This window comes from Octopus bimaculoides, chromosome 3, assembly GCF_046866305.1.
Source record: "Octopus bimaculoides isolate indiv1 chromosome 3, ASM4686630v1, whole genome shotgun sequence".
Classification (NCBI taxonomy): Eukaryota; Metazoa; Mollusca; class Cephalopoda; order Octopoda; family Octopodidae; genus Octopus; species Octopus bimaculoides.
Window position 1 is genome coordinate 156,013,169 of NC_142930.1, and position 22,500 is coordinate 156,035,668.

A 22,500-nucleotide genomic window follows, 5' to 3' on the forward strand; every position below is an offset into this window, starting at 1 on the left:
TTTGATCAGAGACCTGCTCATTCACGGCTGACCTGGGACTAAACAAGAACTATAAAGCGAGGCTAAGATATACACAGATACCGAGCCTCGCTATACATATTTATTCAGAAATCATGCTGTGCTGGCAGTGTTGTAATTAATACATTCTATGCCGTTGTTAATAGTCTTTCATCATTTTGACATTTCTCTGCTCTGACTCATTTGATATTAAACACACTTTTAATATCATTTCTCTCTACTTAGAACTTGTATCACGCTCTGGAACTTGAGCAATGCCGATATTTTATAGTTTCGCACCATATGCACGCAAGCATACAAACAACACATACAGACACTCATATTCAAGCACGCACATACACACACACACTCTCACATGCATCGTACATCGCACTCAGCATTCATGTGGCCAGATATTAAACACACGTTAATATCATTCCTGTCTAGACCCATCTCAATCTGTAACTTCAGTAATGCTAACATCTTCTCACCAAACGTGTGTGTGTGAATACACACACATACACACGTGTATATATATATATATATATATATATATATAGAATGTTAAACACTCTTTAATGTACTTGCTGTCAAGAACTGTGTCAACCTGGAACTGTACTGCTGTTGTCTTCTCACCAAAGATGTGTGTGTGTGTGCATGTGCGTGTGTGTGCGTGTGTGTGTGTGTGTGAGTGTGTGTATTTGTATGTGTGTGTTTATGTTTGTATGCCAAAGCATGAAACTCATGGTGCTGTAGTAACTTTGTAACTTGTGTGTGTGTGTATATATATATATATATATATATATATATATATATATATATATATATATTACGGAGATGTACTTGCATAGCAAGTGACCTGATCTGAGATCGTGTGCTGGAATGAAAGCAATTGCAGCGTGGAAGGTGTTTATAAGCCATGTAAAATAACACACAAAAACCGTTAGATTCACTTCAACATTTAAATTTTATTTGTCAAAATATTTTCGTCGCTTTGAGACCGCGACCTGTTCAGTGACAAAATTCTGTGCTGCATCTATCTATCTATATATATATATATATATCAGGAATTTTACCTGTCCTAGATAGATAGATATATAAAGTTAAGAAAATGTTTGATTAAGAATCAAGACACATCAGTGTGTAAGATGCCACCAATTGGCTAGATAAAAATCACATGGAGCAGATATTGAAACATTCCATTATCATAAGCGGCCATTATACCAACTAGACATACCGTTGTTAAGTAATTCTCAATTCCAATTATTTACGAATGATCCAATTCCTTGATGAGCCCTTCATGCGGCATAAGCATAACAAATCGTAGACGAATAATGGTTTAAATTGATGACAGCTGTTTCATTTATAACCCCTTTACAATCTGTTTTCATTATCTAAATTTGTTATTTGTTACTGTTCTTTTCCAGAAAACATTGATGCGAAAGCATACATCACATAGTGTCAGCCGTGCAAAGATTGTGAAAATTAAGGTAAATCCATTTTTGCTATTTCGGTTTTTAAGCAATCTGAATTTGTTAACGTTTGGTATTGGCTATAATATACATGTGGTTATACCTATATACACACTTACATATACTCTTCATACATGATTGCACACATCTATACGTACATGTGCATATACTCTCATTCAGACATGCTTGTTACAAAAGGTTTCAGTTTATGGAATTCCACATTATAGGAAAAACTTCAGGAACTTCTGTGATGCAAGTGTGTTTACGTATGTGTCTAAATGTATGTATGTACATATATGTGTGTGTGTGGGTGTGCTTGTATGTATGTATGTATATATATATATATTTTTTTTTCATTTTATCTAGTTTCAGCTCATGAGCTGTGGCCATGCTACGGCACCGCCATATATATATATATATATATATATATATATATATATATATATATATATATATATATATATATATATATATATATATATATAAAATTTGCTTCCCATCCGCATGATATTTTGAGTTCAACCCTATTAAATGTGTATATATATATATATATATATATATATATGCATATGTGTGTGTGTATTTGAAAAAATGAGTAGAGATGTCTTTTGGAGGGATAATTTTTATTTTAATGATAATGTTTCCAGTGACTTGTTTCGGGGTATTTGCCTCTTATCATGTGGAGTAGCTGACCCCAGCAGTACTTATTCTACAGGTCATATTTGCCGAACCGCTAAGTTATGGGGAAGTAAACACCAGTGTCGGTTGTCAAGCGATGGTGGGAGGACAAACGCAGATAAACACACACACACATACATGTATATATATGTATATATATATATATATATATATATATATATATATATAAAGTTCAAAAAAGAAAAAACAACAAAAAACAACAACGCAAGGACGTGATACAGATATTGTGTTACTGGACGCTCGGGAAAGGAAAGAAAGAGAAATATATATATATATATATATATATATATATATATATATATATATATATATATATATGTTTTTGTACTTGGGGATGGTCATATTGCCAGTTTAGCCAATAAAAACACACGCACTGTATATTTGGTGTTGATTTGCTTCAGCTTTATATTACATTAATCCTATTTTGGCCAGAGTTCTTTCGTCACACTTCTGTGACCTCATCAGTGGTCCTTTGCTTTCTTCTTTCTTATGTGTGTCTCACTTTGCTAATGACAGGCTTCTTTCAGTTTCCATCTACCAAATCCACTCGCAAGGCTTTGGTCATCCCGAAGCTGTAGTAGATGAAGCTAGCCCAAGGTGCTATGCAGTGGGACTGAACCCAGAACCATGTGATTGGGAAGCAAGCTTCTTACCAAACAGCCATGCTGCACCTACACACACACACACACACACACACATACACACACACACATATATATATATATATATATATATATATATATGCACACATATGTGTATTTATACAGAGAGAGAGGTGGGTGGAGGCAGTCAGTTAAAACTTCCAGCTAAGTTAACAGTACCTTGTAAGACATTATCAATATTGATCAAACCAAGTTTCTCTTTAACATCAGTTGTTTACCGAAAACCAAACTAGTTCTGATGATAGTTGTTGCTGTTGTCGTTGTTGTTGCTGTTATTGTGGGTGTTGTTGTAGCTTAATCTGACGTGGCAGTCTCAGTAGTAGTAGTAGTAGTAGTAGTAGTAGTAGTAGTAGTAGTAGTAGTAGTAGTAGTAGTAGTAGTAGTAGTAGTAGTTGTTGTATATGGACTTGAGCATCTAATACGTAGGCATCAGATTACATAAAGCTCATGGTCAGAGCAGTGGGAGTGAATGATAAGACACTTTAGATTCTTCGGTTATAAATTAAACAACATTGTATCTCGTAATGGCACCGTGCCATCATCATCTCCTGCCAGACATGCATGAAATGAACACATTTTGGCCGTTCTTCAAGGAATCTGTGGCATTTTCTCTTTTTTTCCCCCTTCTTTTCGTGTTTTTTTTTTTTTTTGTTTGCTTTACTCCAGAGTTTTTTTTCGCTTTCCCCCATTCTTTGTCCTTCCAGATTTTATGCTGGAATAATTGGCATCAGTCCATAGAAATCGTTTTGTTTTTCCTGCTAGGTTTCTTTTTTGTTGTTGTTGTTATAGTTTTTTTTTTGTTTTTTTTTCTCTGTTCTTTTGAAACTTCAGATAGATTAGTGGTTGAAAGAAAGCGATTATAAATGCTATTGGCTACATTACGTAATCTGCATTGGTGAAATAACACTTGATAGCAAATCTCTTTTCTCTTTCTTCTTCTGTTTCTTCCTCTCTCGCTCTTTCTTTCACCTTTCTTCTTACTCCCCCCTCCTCCTTTTATATTCTATCTTTCTTCATCGCCTTCTTTCGCTTTCATATTTCTCAATATCTTTAAATCTCTTTAAATATACATTTCTATTTTTCTTTCTATCTCATTCTCCCCCACCTCTTCTTTCTCTCCCCCCACTTCCTATTCCCCCCCCCGGTCGCTTTTATTCTCTCTCACTCTCTCTCCCTCTCTCTCTTTCCCTCTCTCTCTTTCCCTCTCTCTCTCCCTCTCTCTCTTTCCCTCTCTCTCTCTCCCTCTCTCTTGTCTCTCCCTCTCTCTTGTCTCTCCCTCACTCTTGTCTCTCTCTCTCTCTCTCCCTCTCTCTCTCCCTCTCTCCCTCTCTCTCTCCCTCTCTCCCTCTCTCTTGTCTCTCCCTCTCTCTCTCTCCCTCTCTCTTGTCTCTCCCTCTCTCTCTCCCACTCTCTCTTTCCCCTCTCTCTTGTCTCTCCCTCTCTCTTGTCTCTCTCTCTCTCTTGTCTCTCCCTCTCTCTTGTCTCTCCCTCTCTCTTGTCTCTCCCTCTCTCTTGTCTCTCCCTCTCTCTTGTCTCTCCCTCTCTCTTGTCTCTCCCTCTCTCTTGTCTCTCCCTCTCTCTTGTCTCTCCCTCTCTCCCCCCTCTCTCCCCCTCTCTCCCCCTCTCTCCCCCTCTCTCTCTCCCACTCTCTCTTCCTCTCTCTTGTCTCTCCCCCTCTCTCTTGTTTCTCCCCCTCTCTCTTGTTTCTCCCTCTCTCTTGTCTCTCCCTCTCTCTTGTCTCTCCCTCTCTCTTGTCTCTCCCTCTCTCTCTCCCCCTCTCTCTTTGCATCTCTCCTTTATTCTTTTGTCTGTCATATCTCCCTCCTTCATTCTTTTGTCTCTCTTTCCCTGTCTCTCTCTCTCTCTCTCTCTCTCCTCTGTTGTCTTTTCCCCCCTCTTCCTGTCACCTGTCTCTCTGTCCCATTTTTCTCTCACCCTTTCTCTCATCCTTATCTCTCTAACACTCTTTCTCTCTCTATCTCTTCTGTCCATTTTATCCCTACCCTTTTCCTATCACATTCTCTCCTCCCCTTGTCTCTCCCCCTCTCTCCACCTCTCTCCCTTATTCTTTTGTCCCTCTCATATCTTTCTCCCTCATCTTTCACTTTCTCATTTATCCTTTTCTCTCTCTCTCTATCTCTCTCTCTCTCTCTCTCTCTTACTCTTTTCTCACTTGCCTCTTTCATTCTCTTTCTGTCACCTATCTCTCCCTCCCACTCTTTCTCTCACTCATATCTCTCTTACACCATCTCTCTCCATCTCCTATCCATTCCATGCTTTCCCTTTTCCTATCACATTCTCTCCTCCCTCTGTCCCTCTCCCTCCGTTTTCTTTCTCTCTTTCTCTCTCACAGGCGTCTTTATTTTTTTTTCACACTCAAGCCTTCTTTACAACTTCCTAAGCCTTTAATCTCTGCACATATTCCTCCATACGCATCGAACCATATGGACCTAAGCCCCTTTGTACTTTCTGCATTTCCACCACTGTATACACAGATACAAAACACATGCTAAACAATGCTTGATTGATTGCATAAAGAAATCTTTTCTATTACACGTAACCACCATTCATAACCACCATCACTTGCAAAGGAGTATGACATCACAACGTATATACCATTCTTTCACTTACTGTCCTTAGGTTCTTATTAAGGTGCTGCTATGTTTCCTAACCATGAGATCTTGGTTTCAGTCCCACTGTGTGGCACCTTGGGCCCGTGTCTTTTATTATTAGCCCCGAACCAATCAAACTTGTGAGTAGAATTGGTTGAAGGAAACTGAAAGAAGCCTGGTAGAATCGTTAGCATGTCGGGCAAAATGTTTAACGGTATTTCGTCTACCGTTATGTTCTGAGTTCAAATTCCGCTGAGGTCGACTTTGCCTTTCATCCTTTCGGGGTCGATAAATTAAGTACCAGTTACTCACTGGGGTCGATGTAACCGACTTAATCCGTTTGTCTGTCTTTGTTTGTCCCCTCTATGTTTAGCCCCTTGTCGGCAATAAAGAAATAAGAAACATTAGCACACCGGACGAAATGCTTAGCGGTATTTTGTCTGTCTTTACATTCTAAGTTCAAATTCCACCGAGGTCAACTTTGCCTTCCATTCTTTTGGAGGGCGATAAATTAAGCACCAGTTACGTATTGGGGTTAATCTAATCGACTGCCTCCCCCTCCCCCAAAATTTCAGGCCTTGTGCCTAGTGTAGAAAAGAATCTATTATTTGAAAGAATAACTACAGTACATATCAGTTTCCTTCTGAATGCCATTTATCTCACAAATATTCTGTACACTAAAAAACTTATATCAAGGTGCTTTGCCCTTTGATCTTTCTCTTGGTCAGGCTTTTTTTCCCAATCGATAACCTTGTATCTGGAATTGTCGTTGACTCTTGAGACAACAATCTTACTAATTCATTAAGAAAAGAAAAGCAAGTAAGATAAACAAACAATTATCTGAAAACCCTGCCCTTCCTATTAAGTCATTAAAAATAATTGGAGTTGCTGTTGTAGCAAGTTTACTTATCAATATAACATATCTCCTTGTTAAATACACACTTTAGAAACTTTATGCAAACATCCTTGTTTACATAACTTCTGCTCATGTTAAACATGAAATATTAAAACAATTTTTTTGTTTATTTTCATTTTATTTATTGATATATTTATTTATCATTTATATATATATATATATATATATATATATATATATATATATATATATATATATTTATATTTTTGCGTTTTCAAAGTTGAAATAAAGTGTGAACTATGCTGATGTTGCTTAGAGAAACAGAAACTGGCTGAATTCTCATCAGGTGTACTATTTTGAATTGAATTAAAAGTAGCTTTGCTACACGCCAGTAACACAGTGTCCTGCTGATTCTGCATCTGGGAATTATGTTGAGAGCACAAAATATTTGTGAAGATACTCAGCCACTTTACACAATTACAACGCTGGCAGACGGAAACTGCATGGAAGCCCATTGGATGGTCTCAGCATGTAGTTTAACCTTTAGTCTTTTAACCTCTTGCATGATGAGAATCTACCCAGTAGCACTTGTATCTCGCAATTCTGCACTGCCTGAAGCTCTCCAGGTCTTACCACTTTTGTGGTTAAGGGCATCCAGCTGTAAAAACTGTGCCTAAGCAGACACAGAAGTTTGGTGCAGGCTCATGACAAACCAGCTCCTGTCAAACTGTCCAACCCATGCCAGCATGGAAGGCAGATATTAAATGATTATGATGATATGCATATATAGCTTTTATATTGCGTGGCTGTGTGGTAAGAAGCTTGCTTCTCAATCACATGGTTCCAGATACAGTCTAATATGTGTGTGTGTGTGGGGGGGTATGCATATACATCTATCTGTGTATCTTTATGTCTATCAGATTATTTATTTGTCTGTCTGTCTGTCTAACAATTTAATTATCAATCTGTCTGTTTTAAAGGAAGTTATGAACTCTCTAATTTAAGGGAGACAAATTTAGTTCCTTCTTCCATCTGTGATTTTGAAAGTTTTCTTTTTTGTTTTGTTTCGTTTTTAAATCAAAACTTTCCTACTTGGTCTGCTCAGGCACTATTACATTATTACAAGACTGAGCTTTTGAGTTAGAAAATCTTCAACAGAGTTAAAGAGCCAGCTTTGTCGTGGTGCTATAGTGATTCTACCTGAAGATTACATAACAAAGAAACCCAGGTGACTGTGGAATACACATTGTCAAAATTGACAGAAAGATGTCTACAAGAGGAGAGACAGAATGTGCGAAAGTGAAAGTGAAAGTCATATATCTTAACAGAATATGTATACAAATGTGTGTGTTTGTGTGTTTGTGTATTTTTTCATCTGTGCGTATGGTGAAAGTGTTGCTTAAACTTCACAATCTACCATTAAGATCTTACTCGGTGATTTTCTTTTTCTCACTCCTGTATCTCAATATCAGTTCTACACATGGGTGGATTTTTTTCTATGCACATATATGCATACATAAGCATGCATATATATATATATATCTATATATTGTATTATCATTTGGATTTTATATATATATGTGTGTGCATATATGTATGTTTGTAAGTGTGTGTATGTGTGATTATATGTGTTTTTATACACACATACAATACATACATTTATATATTCTTACAAGCACACATAAACACCTAACCACATACACACACACACACACACGCACACACACGTGCTTAGAAAGTAAATTATAGAGGAAAATGGTGTTCCAGTTTACATAATATATTCCTCATTTTTGCTGATTACAGCAGTTTTCTTCCACCTCACTTCTTCGTCTCTTTCTTTACTAATTCATTTATCAACTCTTAGTAGAGTGAGTTAGTGAGTAGTGGTGGTGGCGGTGGTGGTGGTGGTGATGGTTGGTGGTGTGCTAAGGGGTGGTCATTGGGGTGGGTAGCTGAATGAATGGGTGGGTAGATGGATGGTATTTGAGAGTGCTAGTTAAATCGCAGAAAAAAGCGCACGCCAATTTGATTATGGCCAAGTATTTTATAATGACTAAAGCAATCAAACAAAATTGTTTGGAAACAACAACAACAACAACACATCATTCGCAATTATAATAACAGTAATGAGGTTGTTGTTGTTGTTGTTGGTGGTGGTGGTGGTGTTGATAAAAATCACACTTTTCTATAACACAAAGCCTACCAATAACATCGCTATACACACACACACACACACACACGTGTGTATTGTGTGTGTGTGTGTGTGTGTGTGTGTGTGTGTGTCAGTGTGTGTGTATGTGTGTATGAGCATGTGTCTTTATTTCAAGGCCGTTATTATCTAGGATTGACTGAATATGTCACATTCTGTGGGATAAGTGACACATCAATGTATGAAGTATCTTTCTGATTGTTTGGTTGTAATTGCTGCTGCATGGGCAAACAACATGCCTGGTGAGGGCTTTGCAAACATTGGTTTACTTTGTGGATGAAGAAATTTGAAAAGCCTTGCAGATCCCCAGCATCGTGGGAGCAAGAACATTGTCTCGCTTGATGATACTGTATATATACATATATACATGCATATAAGAGACAAAGTGTACGTACACCGCTATATATATATATATATATATATATATATATATATATATATATATATATAAATAATACAAAATGGGACAAGAACGCAAAACGTCCAGACAGTTTAGGTGATACAAGAAAGGGACAACAAAACATCCAGACAGACAATGGCCAGTGGCATGTAAATAGCACCATTTGCGCGTGATCATTACCAGCGTCGCCTTACAGGCACATTGAAACACATTCGAGCCAGGTCGTTGCCAGTGCCACTGGACTGGTTCCTGTGCATGTGGCACATAAAAAACACCATTTTGAGCGTGGCCGTTGCCAGTACTGTGTGACTGGCCCTTGTACCGGTGGCATGTAAAAGCACTCACTACACTCTCGGAGTGGTTGGCATTAGGAAGGGCATCCAGCTGTAGAAACTCTGCCAGATCAGACTGGAGCCTGGTGCAGCCATCTGGTTCGCCAGTCCTCAATCAAATCATCCAACCCATGCTAGCATGGAAGGCGGACGTTAAATGATGATGATGATGATTGATATAGCCACAAAGCAGTGAAGATTCAAAATCAGTTTCCTCTTTCTTAGATGATCTGCCTTCCCAGAATAACAAATCCTATCTTCCTATACATGTTGTTTCTGTCAGTGTGTACTCTCTTAGCATTTGTACCAAAAGCCTTACCCCAAGGCAGCGGAATTATTTGAACATAGCTGAGGCAGTAGCTGACTGGTGCTAGGGCATGTTCAATCAGCCATAGATCCTTATACTATGCCTCTAGGGCCTACTATAGCTCCAAGATAGTCAAAAGTATTGCATGGAGTTGTGAAGGTACCCAGGATTTGCATGACACTAAAAGCGACTACTGGTATTTTAGAGAGGTGGAACAGCTTTGTACCTGCCGAAGGAAATTCACACAGCACCTCTGTCCATTTTCCGTTACAAAAGCATACCAGTGGTATTAGCAGGGAACAAGGAACAGTCAGCAGATGGCGCAATGCTGCATGCATCAGCCACTGACTACAAACTCTACTGCATTACTACACTTAACCCTTCACACACAGCTTCTGTTAGCATATCCAGACAGAGTATGTATGTTATTGACATCCTCGTTTTTCTGTACCATCTGCTTTTCCGTGCTGGCATGGGTTGGACTGATTTTCTAAAGCATTGTTTTACAGCCCAGTGCCCTTCATGTTGATATCTATTTTAGATATCTATTATGACATGGATCAAGCAGATGTTGTGTACCTATTCTTAAAATGAGATACATACATACATACATACACACACACATACATACATACACACACACGCACATACATACATACATACATACATACATATATACATGCATACATATATACATACATAGATACATACATACATACATACATACATGCATACATACATACATGCATACATACACACACACATACATACATACATACATACATACATACACGTGTGTGTCTGTATACATATTTGCATGGATATATAAATGAATCCTTATGTGAGTATAAATGAATGTGTGTGTGTGTGTATTTTCATTTATCATACACACACACACACACACACACACACACACACATATATACATGTGCACATGCACACAGGGATATCTGAATGGAATATAAAAAAAAACGTGAAAAAGAAACAATATGAAATTAGCTGAATTGTTTCCAAATACAATTTTTCTTCTCTCTTCACACATAAATGTGAAATGCAATAATAATAATAATAATAATAATAATAATAATAATAATAATACCAACAACAACAACAACAATAAAAATAATAATAATAATAAAGCTTTGAATAATGATAGTGATAATGATATTGATAATAATAATAATAATAATAATAATAATGATAATATTGATAATAATAATAATGATAATAATGATGATGATGATGATAATAGTGACAAAAACAACAACAACAATAATAATAAGGCTTTGAATAATGATAGTGATAATAATAATAATAATAATCTCAATATTCGTTTTGCTGTCATTTTTACATTGTTTCTTTGCTGTTCATTTCTGTTATGGTTTTTTTTTTTCTTTTTGCTATAATCATATATTTCTTCTGGGTTGTCTTTCTTTTTGTCGTCCACCTCCTCTCCGCCACCCATTCCCCACTCATCCAGTGTGTGTCTTACTGTTTAGCTATGTCAGCTGGTTTCTTAACTAATATACACACACACAAACACACACACACACAAACACACACAAACAAACACACACACACACACACACAAACACACACACACACACACACACACATGTATAAGTAGGTATGTGTATTTGCCATGTGTGTGTGCATGTGTGTGTGCCGGTGTACGAGTAAATAGAATTGGTGTGTTTATGTGTTGTTGAAGGATGTATTGATACAGACACACACACATCTCCACACATTTACTTACTCACATGAATGTGTGTTTTCTGTGTGTGTGCGTGAAGATAGAAGTGCCTGTGTGTGTATATATATATATATATATATAAAAGTAACATTATTAATGTCCTATATATATATATATATATATATATATGTATGTAGGACATTAATAATGTTACTTTTTCAATATTTGGTATCATTCTTCTAAAAGATCTAGCATCCACACATCCATAATGACAAGACTTCTATCACCACTATCGCACTGTAGCCATTGCTGCTACCACCAGCACCACCACCACCACAGCAGATGCCATTTAGTATCATTGCTGCCACCACCACTAAAACCACAGCCACCAAGCATCTTCATCATTCTCAATTTCTGTCATCGTTTTCCACGCACCCCTCCCCTCGTTGTACCATATTGCATTTCTTGTCAAATTGCTTTTTTAATTAACACCTCTTCTACATGTGTAGGTGTGTGTGTGTGTGTGAGTCTATCTCTCTCTCTCTCTCTCTCTCTCTCTCTCTCTCTATCTATCTATCTATCTATATATATATATATATATATATATATATATATATATATATCTACCTGCCAGTCTGTCTATCCATCTCTGTCTCTCTGTCTCTGTCTCTCTCTCTCTCTCTCTCTCTCTCTATATATATATATATATATATATATATATATATATACTACAGACACACATGCACATATATATGCGTACACACATATACATACATTCAAGTATATATATATATGCACATACATATATACATATATATGCTTTTACATATATAAATACATATAAAAATATAACTGTGCATTATATTCACACATATAGCTACCTAATATATATACACACATACATTCATTGTATGTGTGTATTTTTATTTATGCACTTTCATATATATGTATGAGTGTGTGTGTGTGTGTCTATATATTTATATATGTGTGTGTGTGTTTGTGTGTGTGTGTATATATATATATATATAGATATAGATATAAATATATATACATAAATATATATATATATATCTGATTGTGCACATGTTTAATTTTGAAATTAAATTTCCTGAAGTGAAGAAGGATCTTTCAAGTTATAAAACACACAACCGTTTCCATTGGTTGTAAGATATCAATAACCACACAGAACCACATAAGGAACGCATGGAAAAAAAAAAAAGAAAAAAAAATCGAAAAGCCATATCATATTGCTTATTTTTATTATCTGTTCCCAACACCAACCATGCACACTCACACACACACACACACACACAGACACACACACATACACACCCTGTGCTGATTGAATTTTTAGAAAATATGTATTGTTTATTTCCATTTCGGTCTAGAGTATCAACACTTCAAGGTTATCATATCAAATATATTGGTGTTCGTTTTAGAAAATGATAATAATAATAATAATTAATAATAATGATGATGATGATGATGATGATGATGATGATGATGATGATGATAATAATCATTAATAATAATAATAATCATAAACATAATTATCCATAATAATAATTAATAACAATAATACTAATAATAATAATAAGATGAAGAAGAAGAAGAAGAAGATGAAGATGAAGATGAAGAAGAAGAAGAATGGAGATGGGAGGAGAAAAAAGTAGCGGGAGGAGGAGTTGGAGAAAGGGAAGAAAAGAAGAAGAAGAAGTAGGGTTTCAAATTTTGCAACAAAGGCAGCAGTTTTGTGGGAAGGGCTAAGTTGACTAAATCAAGTCCCTTGTTCAACTGGTCCTTGTTTTATTGACCCTGAAAGGAAGAAAGGCAAAGTTGACCCCGGCAGAATTTGAACTCAGAATGTAAAGACAGACAAAATGACTCCAAGCATTTTATGGGCTGCGCTAAAGATTCTGCTTGCCACCTTAAATACTACAACTACTACTAATAATAATAATAATAATAATGATAAATAATAGTACTGAGACCCCCTTTGGTCAGGACTGACCATGGGATTGCACCTAGAAAGTTACCCACCCAGACACAAGTCCGAGCAAAGCTGTTTATAGCAGACCAGCAATCAGCCATGCATACCGGCCTCCCCTCTCCACGCTTCCGATGTTATCCAAGGGAAAGGTAATGGCCGATACAGCTTGGCACCCGAGACGTCGCAACTCATTTCTACAGCTGAGTGAACTGGAGCAACGTGAAAGAAAGTGTCTTGCTCAAGAGCACAACACACAGCCCAGTCCGGGATTCGAACTCACAACCTCACGATCTTATAAGTCCTGGGGTCAGTTTGTTCGACTAAAGGCAGTGCTCCAGCATGGCTGTTGTTAACTGATTGAAACAAGTAAGAGCATAAAAGAGTGATAGCCGTAAACTATGTGACCCCACAAACACAGTGAAAAAATAAAAAACGAAAGAAAAGAAACAGTATCTAAGCTGATAAGAGAGAGAGAAAGAAAAGAGCAAGAACAAAATGGAAAATGAAGGATGAATTGAAAAGCTGATGGAGTGATGAGTCAACACAGATGATGGGAACGTAAACATGTAATATATATACAATACATACATATTAGCACAAACTCATGTCTGTGTGTGTGTGTGTGTGTTATGTATGTGTATCTTCCATTATGCGTTTGATAATGGACATTTCCCCCTCCTCCCAGCACCCCCATGCTGTCATTGGGTGGACAGGGAGATAGTTGAAGTAGGATGTTGTTAAGGGCGATGCTCTTGTTGTTGCCAACACTTACCTATTTTTAAAGTAAGGGGCTTTTTATTTACAGAAATCTACAAAAGCACAAACCAGTCATAATGTCTCCTTAAGCAATGGCACACACACACACACACACACACACACACACACACACACACACACACACACACCTACCTCTGTCTGTCTATCATTCTGACTATAAATATCTACCTATCTCTCTCTCTCTCTCTAACCCATGCTAGCATGGAAAGCGGACGTTAAACGATGATGATGATGATGATGATATATATATATATATATATATATATATATATATCAATCATACCTATCTATCTCTCTATCTATCCATACGTCCATCTGTCCATCCGTCCGTCCGTCTGACACGTGGTACACTGTGCACCTGTTAAGGCAATTTTAATTTGATGGAGGGGAGTGAGCTAATATACAGCACCTACATTTGATAACTATAAACAAATCATTTGTGCAAGTCATTCAGCAAAAACTGAGGATTCATATTTCATTTTTAATGGAAGATTCTATCATGTATGTATGTGTGTGTGTGTGTGTGTGTGTGCATGCGTTAGTATCTCCTCGATTTTGCATTGCATAATAGTTGTAAACGAGATTCACCGTCATATAAGAAGTGTCCTTTATTTCCAATCTTTTCTAAAAACATGTCTAGCCATGAAAACACTTGAGGGTTGTTGACAGGAAAGGCATGCAGTCATAGAAAATCTGCTTCAATAAATTCCATCTGACCCATGCAGGCATAATAAAGTGTACATTAAAACAATTACAAAGATGCAGGCTTCATTAGCTAATGTCTCCTTTCCCTTTTCTGTTGATGCAATAGGTTGTGACTTGAGGGATTTATGGTTACTACTTTTTGCATGCATGGTTTGTTTTCTTTCTTGCCATCTTTAACCAGCAATATATCTTATTCACATCACACCTCTCTGCAATGGGAGCATGTATATTGCTAAGGGAAAATTGTTGTTTAAGTGTTTCAAGTAGGAAGTTGTGAAATGTTGAAATGTATCTGGAACAGGTGTAGGTAGACTCTCTCTCTCTCTCTTTGCACGTGAATGTGCTGCCTGTGTAATTACAAAAGCATTATTTCAGGCAGCAAACAAAGGAATTTTATTTCTCTTTCAGCGAAATAGCATTGTTGATAAACAGGAAGTCCTTAAGTGATGGAAGAAAACCAAGCTGTGGGTGTGTTGTGTGTGTGTGTGTGTGTATGAGTGCATCAGCTAGTGCATACATACACATTCTCTCATTCTAATGCGCACTTTATATTTGTGTGTGTGTTTATCATACGTACACTGTACATGCATACAAACATGCTAACTGTTCTCACAAACTTCCAACATAAATATCTAATGAGCTCTTTAAATGTTTTTGTTTTAAAGAATCTCTGGTATATGTGTGTGTGTGGAGGCGCAATGGCCCAGTGGTTAGGGCAGCAGACTCGCGGTCGTAGGATCGTGGTTTCGATTCCCGGACCGGGCGTTGTGTGTGTTTATTGAGCAAAAACACCTAAAAGCTCCACGAGGCTCCGGCAGGGGATGGTGGCGAACCCTGCTGTACTCTTTCACCACAACTTTCTCTCAATCTTATTTCCTGTTTCTGTTGTGCCTGTATTTCAAAAGGGTCAGCCTTGTCACACACTGTGTCACGCTGAATATCCTTGAGAACTACGTTAAGGGTACACGTGTCTGTGGTGTGCTCAGCCACTTGCACGTTAATTTCACGAGCAGGCTGTTCCGTTGATCGGATCAACTGGAACCCCGGTCTGGGAATCGAAACCGCGATCGTATGATCGCGAGTCTGCTGCCCTAACCACTAGGCCATTGCGCCTCTACATTTCACAAGCACAGAATGAAGAAACTGAAATTACAGGAATCTGTTAGACTTTTAAAGCAAAATAATTTAAATAAATCCCTGGAACAGTTATTTATTCCTCAGTTTCGGCTCAATTTTCTCCTTGTCTTTCTGCACTTCATCTTATATTTTATTATACATTTTTGCTTGAAATACATTTTTCTTCTGCTTTTTTATCTTTTATTTTTTTTTCATGATTTTCAGTTTTTTTTATATTTGAATTTCAAATTTATTCTTATTTATTCTTTCAATTTTCACTCCTCTTCAGAATCTTATTTATTTGAATTCCATTTGTTTTTTCTTTCTTTTTTTGTTTTTGTAATTTATTTTCTCCAGTTATCTTTCATTACCTTTCTTTCTTTCTATTTTCTTTTCTATTTCTTTTTTCTTTTTCCTCACCTACCTTCTGTATAAATTCTTTCTTTTCATCATGGAGGCAGCTACTGATTTTCATGTCATCTTCATTGTCACCATCATCATTTTAATATCCACATTTCCATGCTTGTATGGGTCAGATGCAATACACTGTGGCAGATTTTCTGTGGCCAAATGCCATTCCTGTCACCAACCCACACTAGTTTCCCAAGCTATGTAATACTTCCCTGTGACTGGATATGCTTTCATACATGACTACAAATGAACAACACTGCTTGTATGAGAGTGACACTCATTTACAACTAACATGCAATGTCAAAACAAGGAGACACAAACACACACTCACAAACATTCACACACACACACACACACTTACATACACATAGAGTAAAACACACACTTCGGTCATGAATGACCTTGGGATTGCACTTAGAAAGTTCCCCTCCGAGGCACAAATCCAGGCAAGGTTGCTTATGGAAGACCAGCAGTCGCCCATGCACACTGGCCTCCCTTCACCATGCCATCGATGTTATCCAAGGGAAAGGCAAAGGGGCCGATACATCTTGGCGTCAGTGACGTTGCAGCTCATTTCTACAGCTGAGTGAACTGGAGCAACATGAAATAAAGTGTCTTGCTCAAGAACACAACACAGCCCAGTCCAGGAATCGAACTCACTAACATATAATTGTGAACCTGATGTTCTAACCACTGAGCCATGTGGTGTATATATATATGTATATATATATATACTCTCAGAGTGGTTGGTGTTAGGAAGGGCATCCAGCTGTAGAAACTCTGCCAAATCAGATTGGAGCTTGGTGTAGCCATCTGGTTCACCAGTCCTCACTCAAATCGTCCAGCCCGTGCTAGCATGGAAAGCGGACGTTAAACGATGATGATGATATATATATATATAGTGGGCTTCTCTCAATTTCCATCTGCTGCCAAATCCACTAAAAAGGCTTTGGTCAGCTCGAGGTGAGAATAGAAGACGCTTTCCCAAGGTGCCACTCAGTGGGATTGAACTCAGAACCATGTGGCTGGAAAGTAAATTTCTTACCACACATGGATGGACTTTATTTTTTAAATTCTTTAATTTATGCAAGAAGTTTCCATCTACCAAATCCGCTCACAAGGCTATGGTTGGTGCCAGGCTATATAAGAAAAAATTTGCCAAAGGTACTTCCAGTGGAACTGAACCTGGAACCAAATGATTGGAAAGCAAACTTCTTTACTACCCAGCCAAGTCTGTTTCTAACCTGTGAAACAGAATTATATCTTTCCCCTTGCTTTCTTCTCACATTTCTCTTTTCTTTTTCCACTTGGTTTGTATTATCAGGTTAGAGGTAGTCCTATACCAGTTCGTATGTAAAGAGTTAAGAAACACCAATAAAAAACTAATATCTATTCTTACTTATTTCAAGTGAAAATAAGAAATAAAAAAAATTAACATTTTCACTTCAGTGAACTTTTTGCTGTTAATAAGGAAGGTCAACTACCTGCATAAATTGAAAATATATAAAAAAAAAAAAAAGATATATGAATGCAGGAAAGGCTACAATAGCTGTAGGAAAAATCAGTAAATTTAGTTAAGTGTCTATACGAGAAGGGACATGTCTCCTCACCTTCTGAACAGAGCACTTTATCAAAGAGATAACTGTTTTTCTCTGTCTCTCTGATAATGAGCATTGCTTTAAGCCTCAGGCTTCTTGTTTCCTCATGGTATATAAACTTCACCAAACTTATAAAGTTCATTGAATAATTTTCACCATTGCTGACCACTGTAAGTTTTCTAGTCGCTATAAATTAGTGATCAAAGGTTCAAACTCTATCTTCTGTTATTTCTATGATATCTTCTCTGGAAAACCAATTATCATAGCCATAATTTTCTAAAGTCGAGGCACAATGGCCCAGTGGTTAGGGCAGTGGACTCGCGGTCATAGGATCGCGGTTTCGATTCCCAGACCGGGTGTTGTGAGTGTTTATTGAGCGAAAACACCTAAAGCTCCACGAGGCTCCAGCACGTTAATTTCACGAGCAGGCTGTTCCGTTGATCGGATCAACAGGAACCCTCGACATTGTAAGCAACGGAGTGCCAACAACAACAAATTTTCTAAAGTAAATATGAAAAATCAATCATTACAAATTCAAGTCTTGTGTTGTGTGCTGGGGCCTTGTTATCCTAGGTTTAGCAGAATACCATGTGACTTATAGCATTGTTATCATGCTAACATTTTCAGTGATAAGAAGAGGTTGAATTAATTAAGAGTTGTTGCTTCTACTCCAATGGTCGTAATTAATTATTCCAGCCTTGATCATCAAGTCTTTGTATATTGTCCCTATACACTGTTAGTTAAGGGAGATTTGGCTGCTATTTTTAGCATCAGAACACATGTGGTTGGGAAACCAACTTCTTACCACACAGCCATGTCTGTTTGTATCTTATGTCGGTACTTTGTATTTGACTGGTATTTTAATTCGTATCGATAGGTGCTTCTCAACCACATGGTTCTGGGTTTAGCCCCACTGCATGGCACCCTGGTCAAGTGTCTTCTATAGCCTCAGGTTGACCAAAACCATATAAGTGAATTTGTTAGGCGAATTGTATGTATATATGTATGTGCATATATATGTATGTGTATATATGTATGTGTATATATATATATATATATATATATATATATATATATATATATATATTTGGAAGTCTATGAGGATTACTTAATACAGATTTTGAAGTGTAAAAGTTTTTTTTTAAATTATTTTTTTCTTTAAAGAAGTTCTGAAATCTTTTATAAGGATGTTACTTAACTTCTTTGGGAAGAAGTTTTTATCTAGTGTGTGAAAAGGTTTAATGAAAGCACTCACACACTATGTGTGTGTATATATATATATATATATATATACAGAGAGAGAGAGAGAGAGAGAGAGAGAGACATATATATATATATATATATATATATATATATACACACACACATATATATAGGCGCAGGAGTGGCTGTGTGGTAAGTAGCTTGCTTACCAACCACATGTTTCCGGGTTCAGTCCCACTGCGTGGCACCTTGGGCAAGTGTCTTCTACTATAGCCTCGGGCCGACCAAAGCCTTGTGAGTGGATTTGGTAGACGGAAACTGAAAGAAGCCCGTCGTATACATACATACTTATATATGTATGTGTGTGTGTGTGTGTTTCTCCCTCATCACCGATTGACAACCAGATATGTTGTGTTTATACCCCCATAACTTAATGGTTCAGCAAAACAGATCTGATGGAATAAGTACCAGGTTTTTAAAATATGTGTACCGAGGTTAATTCCTTTTGACTAAAACTTCTCAAGGTGGCGCCTCGGCATGGCTTCAGTCTAATGACTGAATCAAGTAGAAGCATAAACGAATGCGAGGAAGAAGATGATCAAAGTTGACCTCGGCAAGATTTGAACTCGGAATTGTAAAAGAGTCAGAACTGAATTTCGCTTGCCAGTTTCCTGTCCATCTCTCTACCAGTGCTGCCATTTTTCTCCTCTCACTATTCCTTTCCTCTGCCCCTGCCCCATCCGGGTACTGACTGTGCCACTTTCTTGCTAATGCTTAAATAAATAGAAAAAAATACAGAGGTGTGACACACTTACAAATCAACAAAGCTGAATATGTGTGTGTGTGTGTGTGTGTAAGTATATGCGTTTGAGTGTACAATTGTGTATGTGTGTACATGGGTACATGTATTTGAGGGCGCGATTCTGTATGTGTGTGTGTGTGTATGTAAGTACGTGTTTGAGTGCACAATTGTGTATGTGTGTACGTGGGTACATGTATTTGATTGTGCGATTCTGTGTGCATGTGTGTCTGAGTGTGTGTGTGTGTGTGTGTGTGTGAATATGTACGTTTGTGTTTGTGCTTGTGCAGAATCACCCAAATCATGTTGATGTTGAGAAAATAGATTTGATAACCAAAAAAAAGCACACGCTGCAGACATACATATACACACCCACACACATATACACACACGTACACACATACACACACATGAATCCAAAGACAAAAACAAACCAATGAAAAAAGCAAAGGATACAAAAAAATGAGAGAAATTAACAAAGTGCTTTTACTGTCATTTTTTCTTGACTATTTCTTTTTTCTTTTCCTATTTAAACTTCTTGAAGAAAATTTTCTTTCGATAAATTTGTTTGTGGCCATCTTTTCAACATGAAATTACATGATTCTGTTCTCTGAGATTTCTAGTTTCACATGCCGTGTCTTTTTGCATAGTAATGGAGGTGGTGGTGGCTGTGGCGGTGGTGGTTGTGGTGGTGGTGGTGGTGGTGGTTGTGGTGGTGGTAGTGGTGGTGCTTGTGGTGGTGATGGTAGTGGTTTTGGCAGTGGTGGCTGTGGTGGTGGTTGTGGTGGTTGTGGTAGTGGTTTTGGCAGTGGTGGCTGTGGTGGTGGTGGTGGTGCTGGTAGTGGTGGTGGTGGTTGTGGTGGCGCTTGTGGTGGCGCTTGTGGTGGCGGTGGTGGTGGCAGTGGTGGCAGTGGCGGCGGTGGTAGTCGTAGTAACAGTGGTGGGTGGTAGAAGCAGTGTCGATGCTGGTGGTAGTAATTGTAGCAGTGGCCTTTACAGTAGTAGTAGTAGTAGTGGTGGTGGTCGTCGTCGTGGCGGTGGTGGTGTTGGTAATGGTGGTGCTAGTACTAATAATAGTAGTAACATAATTTATTTCTCAAGATGTAATAATGGCTATGCACTGCAATCTCCCTCCCTCCATCTCCGCCCCTCTCTCTCTCTCTGAATGCTAATGTTATGTCCAGTGAAGTGGTAGAGATTTTTTTTCTTTTTTTATGCAACACGTTGTTACATACACTTAACGAGCAACAGCTAAGTGCACATATACGCAAAGGTATAAAATAAAATAAAAATGAAAAAAAAAATGCCACCATCACCATCATCATCATCATCATCATCATCACCACCACCTAGCCTGAAACCTAAACCAAAACAATGAATAATAATAATAATAATAATAATAATTATTATTATTATTATATAGAGAGAGAGGCTCCAGATTCAACAACATATCATTTATTACTATTGGCACATTCAACTATCCAAATTGTGCTCTGAAACAACTTATGTGCTCTCAGAACAATAGAACACCATACAAATTTGTGGTGATCAGAAAACATTGATGATGATGACGACGATGAGGATGATGATGATGATGACAATGCTGGTGAAGATGTCATTGATGATGATGACAATGATAATGATGGTGATGAGAATCGTGATCATGATGACAATGGTGTCGATGATTTCAATTGATTATGTTATACGTGTTTGATTAAACAAATTGCGTCAGCTGGATTGATTATCCTTATCATTGTCATCATCATCATCATCATCATCATCATCATCGTCATCATCGTTGTTATTGTCATTGTCATCATCATTAAAACCGTCATCATCACCATCGTCATCACCATCGTTGTCGATGTTGTTATTACTCTCTTCCTTCTGTTTCTTGGTGTCTTATTTTCCTTCCTTTCCGATGCCTCCCTTTCTCTGTACCTCTTCTTCCCTTGCTTCCATCTCCTCTTCCTTTTTCCTCCTCTCCCACCACCCTTCTCCTTTCCCTCCCCCCTATCCCTGTCCCTCAAGGGGAAACCAAAAGCAAAGCGAGTTAACTTAATTACCTTATTCCTTATGGACGTTTCAGTAAGACAACATGTTAGGCAAAGCCCTACAAGTAACACATCTTCAGAAAAGAAAAATAACAAAATAGGTGCACGAGTGGTTGTGTGGTAAGTAGCTTGCTTACCAATCATATGGTTCCGGGTTCAGTCCCACTGCGTGGCACCTTGGGCAAGTGTCTTCTACTGTAGCCTTGGGCTAGTACTTATTCTATAAGGACACAGGAAATGTGTCAAGGCCGACAGGAAGCGATGCAGCTTCCTAGGTCTAACCAACAGTAGTATTATTCCCTTCAGGGGACTGTCACATTAAGTTGACAGCATACAACTACTTCATCGTATCACTACTGCATAAGTCTCTCTGAGAGATTTAGAAATGTACCATTTCTAATTTTGTAATCAGTGAATGTATTTCACAAGAATTATTATATGTTTACAAGTGCTTGACAGGCATCCTCGATTAGCAGGTCATGCTACTCCAGACTGATGATGAGCAAAGACTCAGAAACATGTCTCTGGATGCAGGCTTAGCTGGGTGGAGGTGCTTGTCTCCCCCTTGTAAACATAAGGACACAGGAAATGTGTCAAGGCCGACAGGA

The 22,500-nt window shown here is 37.7% G+C and overlaps 1 protein-coding gene across 9 annotated transcripts in view; it reads left to right on the forward strand.

The window, feature by feature from the left end:
• The window catches only part of LOC106872321 (uncharacterized), a 217,908-nt gene that overhangs the window by 194,654 nt on the left and 754 nt on the right, over positions 1 to 22,500 (forward strand). For all 9 annotated transcript variants that reach the window (XM_089349842.1, XM_089349840.1, XM_089349847.1 and 6 more), the window contains one exon: positions 1,425 to 1,487. In XM_089349842.1, the coding sequence (XP_089205968.1) occupies positions 1,425 to 1,487 (63 nt within the window). The remainder of the gene's footprint in view (positions 1 to 1,424; positions 1,488 to 22,500) is intronic.